The 6,000-nt window shown below is 52.8% G+C and overlaps 1 protein-coding gene across 1 annotated transcript; it reads right to left on the reverse strand.

The window, feature by feature from the left end:
- Nucleotides 1-234: 234 nt before the first annotated feature.
- wipf2a (WAS/WASL interacting protein family, member 2a) lies at nt 235-6,000 on the reverse strand. Its single transcript, XM_030350473.1, has 5 exons — nt 5,883-6,000; nt 3,804-4,523; nt 2,620-2,883; nt 2,002-2,103; nt 235-1,232 (listed from the first exon to the last, which is right to left on the reverse strand). Exons 1-5 carry the CDS (start codon nt 5,935-5,937, stop codon nt 1,189-1,191), a joined length of 1,185 nt encoding a protein of 394 aa, XP_030206333.1. The 5' UTR covers nt 5,938-6,000; the 3' UTR covers nt 235-1,188.

Below are 6,000 nucleotides of genomic sequence, written 5' to 3' on the forward strand. Positions count from 1 at the left end.
TGTGTGCGTGTTCATGTGTTTCTTCCCTGCGGCATCTGCTCCCCCAACAGGAAGCAAGCCGTGTTTAAACAGAGCCTGATTGGCTGTTCTGTAGCTACCCCTACTCCCCATGCTGTTCGTAAAGACCAGATGGCAGCAAGCCTGCAGGGGCACAGTCGAGTTGACAAAAACACATTTCTTATGAAAGTTTTGTTTGTGTATATGTGTATATATATATATATATATATATATATATATATATATATATATATATATATATATATATATATATATGTGTGTGTGTGTGTGATGATGCATTTACATAGATAGTAATATATTGGGAATTTCTTGAAGCATGCAGGTATTCTACATAATGCTACTCTGATAGAGGATTTTACATACATGTCGTCAACGGACGTGCTTGGCTCACTATGCACACGTTTGGCACTTGGTTGCTTAGTCACAACCCCTCCTCACCTCCTCACCTCCTCACCTCCTCACCTCCTCCTCCTCCCTGGCACTACTGGAATGGCTATCAAAGACAAACTCAATCATAGATTCTAAACAAAAGAACAAAAAGGAAATAATAAATCCTCAATGGTGCTCCCAGCCACTGGTGGCGGCCCAGGAGGGTCGAAGCATCACTCAGCTAAGATAATAGTACCCTGGAGGGCTGAAGGGAACGCAGTATACAAAACATAATTAGAACATTTTCATGGAATGAGTCTCAAGGAGAGAGGAACCGAAGGGAATGCATTGGGTTTACTTTTTTTCTGTTTTTCTTCTTCCGATGTAGGTCCTCAGTGTCAGTGTGGCGTGACGACCCGGGTCACATGGTCACAGTGCAGCGGGTCAGCACCCAGACGATAGTCCGCGGCATTCAGGAGACGTTTCCTCAAACCCATGCATGCCTCCAGCTGGTGTTCAGTGTAGCTCTGCAGCGTGTCTTTAGTGTCTTGCTGTCCCATAACCTTAGTGTGTGGCTCTTTAGTCTTTTGTGTTTAGTGTGTTTGTCTCAAGTGTTGATGTGCGTCTTTAGTGTTGGTGTGTCAAATGTGTGTTGGTGTGTCTTTAGTGTCAAGTGTGTCTTTAGTGTTGTGTGCTAAGTGTGCGTGTCTACACACTTAAACCACCCCCCACCCCCATATGTCCTGTGATTGGTCAAAGTGAGTTGAGTCCTGGTGTGGTGGAGCAGAGGATGCCATGCGCTCACCTCCCTACAGGGGGCGCTGGGGGGGCTCCTCGCATCATACCTGGAGGAGGAGGACATGTTAGCACAGTGGTCACCTCCTCGCTGCACCACAACACACCTGCCGGCAGAGGCTGGCTTACCTGCTGCTCTACTTCCTTCCTGCTATGATCATTAATGAAGGTGGCCAGGTAGGTATGATAGTGACCAGGAAGGTATGATAGTGAGCAGGCAAGTATGTTAATGACTAGATAGGTATAATTACTGATAACAGTAAATGTGAGCACTGGCGTAGAATGCTATTGCATACCTGCGTAGCTGTGCATGCCGTATAACTCACCTTTTCTGTCCATATGGTTTCCTGAATAGCTCAGATTAGTAGCCGGTGAGGTCATTCAAGCCTGTGACATCAGCAACACGCGCTGCCTCGGATGTCATGGGCGACCATTGTAAACTAGCTTAACCAATTATTACTTTTTTCTTGTTCCATACCCCAACTCAGTGATGGCGAACATTTCTTTGGCATTTTTGACGAAAATGTATTTGTTGTCTACTCTTTGAGCTTCTTTTGGCCTTAGATAAAAACCTGTTGCAACCTCCTGGTCTTCTCATACTTACATAGTCACTATCATATCTACCTAGTCACCACCCTTTCAGCAATAAATGACACATTTCTCTAACTACTGGAATATGGATAAAGAGATAAGCCAGCCTGGATAGTCGGCATCATGACTGCATCACCACTACCACTTTGTCAAAGAGCGATTCGGACAAGAGTACGCTTCCATGGACCTCGTGCCCGTAAGAGGGTGCATGGTGAAACGGTGCCCTACCCTTGGTGCTCTTGCTGGGGTACACCCTGCTGAAGGGCCGGTACTCCTCTGGTGGGGGGAGGTCTTCAACAGGATGGAAGTTAAACTTGGATTCAAAGTCATCTGTGAAAAGGACGATAACACACATGGAGAATTTTAGGGCGAGGGGGATAGTTCAAAAAGTAGTGTGTGGTGAGGGTGAACGTCAGTTAAGTGGGTGTTGATGAGGGTGAATATCGGTTGGGGGTGTGGCTGGATGACGGGTGGAAGGTGAGGGTGGTGATGGAGGCGGGGTCAGGGATGGGGGTTGATGATGGAGGCTCGGGGGGGTTGATGATGGATGTCGGGTTGGGGTGATGGGGTAGGCTGGTTGGGGGTGATGATGGGGGCCGGGTGGGGGTGATGATGGAGGCCGGTTGGGGGTGATGACGGAGGCTGGGTGGGGGTGATGACGGAGGCTTAGTGGGGGTGATGACGGAGGCTTGGTGGGGGTGATGACAGAGGCCATGTGGGGGTGATGACAGAGGCCATGTGGGGGTGATGACGGAGGCCAGGTGGCGGTGATGACGGAGGCCAGGTGGCGGTGATGACGGAGGCCGGGTGGGTGGGGGTCATGGAGGCCAGGGGGGGGTTACTCACCTACGATGGACTTGGAGGAGGAGCTGGAGTGGCCGTTGCGGAGGGGAGGCGGCGGCGGGGGAGGAACGGCCGGGGTGCGGGAGGAGGAGAGGGAGGAGAGGGAGGAGGAGGAGAGGGAGGGTGGAGGAGGAGGTTTGCTACCCCCCCTGCTGTGAGGCTCGGAGGAACCTGAGCTGTGGCCGCGATAGGGAGGTGGAGGGGGCGGGGCGTCCCGACCGCCGCCGTTGCGGGTGCCTGGATGGGGAGCCTGAGGAGCTGGAGGAGCTGCAGGACACACACACACACACACACACACACACACACACACACACACACACACACACACACACACACACACACACACACACACACACACACACACACACACACACACACACACACACACACACACACACACATTAGAACCAGCTTCTGACTGGACGGAGAGGGAGCAGAACACATGAGGGGCCTTGGTTCAGGTTGAAACTAACCTAGCCACTGTCTTATATCCATAGTGATGAAGAGGTTGGCTTTGGCACCTTTGTTCTTATATTCTGAGTGATAAAGATGGCTGCACTGCAGTGATGATCATTAATCATTAATGAGCATATTCAAAGCTTTAGTTAACGTATAATGCCATTGGCCTTCAGACAATCTATTCAGAAAGATAGCAAGGTATCAGATCAGAGGTCCACACACACACACACACACACACACACACACACACACACACACACACACACACACACACACACACACACACACACACACACACACACACACACACACACACACACACACACGACCTTCTTCTACTGCTGAGCAGGAGAGGGGGTAAGGGGCCTGATATGTGGGACTGCTGGGGTCCCTCATGTATAGCACGTCTCATCCTTTCTGTCTTATGTGGAGCAGCCTATACCAAACCAGACCACGCTCATTAAGCTTTTACTTCTACCGTTTAATGATCTGGAGGGTGCAGCCGGGTAGTGTAGAGGTGGTGACGGGCTGGCGTCCACTGATGATTGCTATTATATGGCTGAGTAGGGTGGAGGATGATAGTGTAGGGTGGTGTAGGATAGTATAGCGTTGTGAAGGTCAGCATAGGGTGGTGAAGGATAATGTCAACTACAGTAGGGTGGTCAGCTAGACTCGGGCGGTGGTTAAGGTGGTGCAGGGTTATGGGGGGGGGGGGGGGTGTAGATCACCTGTTCTGCGGCCCGGTGGCTCCCTGGCGGGCGGAGGGGGTCTGCCTCCCTGCGGGCCGGGGGAGGGCGAGGGTGGAGGCGGGGGGGCGTGGGTGCGTCCGTGCGGGCCTCCGCTGTTGGGGGTCTTCTTGTGCAGGGAGTTCTGGCGCTGGGGCAGCTCCGGAGCCCCGTCCACGTAGCTCGGCCCGTTGGACCCTCCCCCCGGGGGATGGCGGTAGGGGGGAGGAGGGGGAGGCGCCGAGGAGCCCCCCGTGGGGGAGGGTCTGCTGGAGGAGGAGGAGGAGGAAGGCGGCTTCATGGAAGGGGGCGGGACCGAGGGGCTGTAGGAGGGGCCTCGGCCAGGCGTGGGGGGGAGGGGTTTCTCTCGGCTGTGGTGGGAGGCCGGGAGGGCGGGGGCCTTCTGGGTCCTCTCCGGGGGAGGGTTGGAGCGCCCGCCACCCCCGCCACCCCCGCCACCCCCGCCGCGGTTGAAGGGCGGCGGAGGCGGCGGGGCCGAGGTGCTGTTCTTCATGCCGCCCCCGGAGGAGTGGGACGAGCCAGAGGAGGAACTAGGGGGGCGGGAGAGGTCCGGGAGGGAGGGGCGGTGGGAGCGCTGGTGGTCGGGCGGGGCAGGCTTGTGCTCAATAGGGGGGGAGGGGGAGGAGGAGCGGCCGGAGGGGGGGCGGGGGGCACTGGGCCGGGAGGCTGGGGGGCGCAGCGCGGAGCGACCCACCGTTCCGTCTGGAGGAGGTAGAACACGGAGAACATGCATCAGAACCACAATCCAAAAAGGCACACTACGTCCACGGTTCAGTTGAAAAGGGTGCTCTGAAACGCAGCGTCATGGTGACGCTCGCTTTAGGGGCTGGATTAGACTTGCTGTAACACCAAGCGTAAGCGTATGCGACCTGCTACGACCTGCTGTGTCCTGTGTTCCGACTTGCTGCGGCATTACGCGGCCAAAACACGGCGGCAGAAAATTGCATCGAAAGATTGATATCCTACAGGTGTGGGAAATTGCGGACTAGGTCCGACAGTCTCTCCTCGAAACTTTCTGCCATGCTTATAATAACTTCCCCGACTCTGACCTCGAGGTCACCGTTTATTCCCTCGATCGCCCCCCACTTTCTTGTCAGTGTTGCATCTTGCGGACGTGTCGGGTTCGCCTGCGCGACCGACGCACCACGGTCGCAGAATACACATGGCAGCCATGATCTGTATACGTATGCGTTGTCTGCAGCAGGTCAATTACAGCCTTGAGGCTACTGGGATGGCCCTGACAACAGAAACCTCAAGGTGAGTCTTTTCAGCAAAGCTCGCTTTTTGAGGGTGGGCGGGTATGGAGAGAGTAGGGAGGAGCAGGGGCGAGGAGCAGGTGATTTGGACTGGAGCTAGCTTTAAAAACTAAACTCTTGCTTGTTACATTAAGGGAATTTAGTAGACACTTTTATCCACAGCATTGTTCCTTTAGCATATAATAGGGGATTATGTTCAATCAATTCTACGTTGAATGGACACAGCGGTGCTTGTTATTATATATGCTTGTAATTATACTTCTGTTTCTGTGACTGAGCGTAATCCACCATAAGTCCCGTCTTCAGTGACGTCCAGTGATCTTTGTTAAATGGAAACGATGTGTCGTACCAATGAACATGTGTGACCCTGCTTAGCTTCGCTGTCATAGAGGAACCACAACATGTAGCAGGGCAGAGGACGCGGGCCCTGGCGCGTAGTTGAATAAATCAACCTTTACGGGATATTCAAAACAGCAAGGTCTGAGAGAGAGGGTTGATGTTTATTGAAGCTCCATGAAAAGGTTTTGTTATTAAAAGGGGAGAGCAGATCTGTGCCCTTCAGATACTCATTTTGTGACAGTGTAGACGGTCTTAACTATTTCATAAATTCTTATGAAATAGTTAATCTTAACTATTTCGTAAATTATCCTCCAATCTTGGAACTTTCTTCAACATTCAACCTGTTCAGTTTCTACTCATTGGATAAAGGATATTGTTTGTATGGTGGGATATGTATATGTTCTTGTCCATTCCTGAACTACGCAACCATGTCGATCTATAGTGCGTCAGCATGTCAGTATTTTACCTCCAACTGGTCGCAATTTGGGCACGCCTCCTTGGAAAAGACCTCCCATTGGCATTGGTCCTCCTCCTCCAAAACCTCCTCCTCCTCCTCCCTCCTCCTCCACCCACCACCTCCTCCT

Source organism: Gadus morhua, chromosome 3 (genome assembly GCF_902167405.1).
Source record: "Gadus morhua chromosome 3, gadMor3.0, whole genome shotgun sequence".
Taxonomy (NCBI): domain Eukaryota; kingdom Metazoa; phylum Chordata; class Actinopteri; order Gadiformes; family Gadidae; genus Gadus; species Gadus morhua.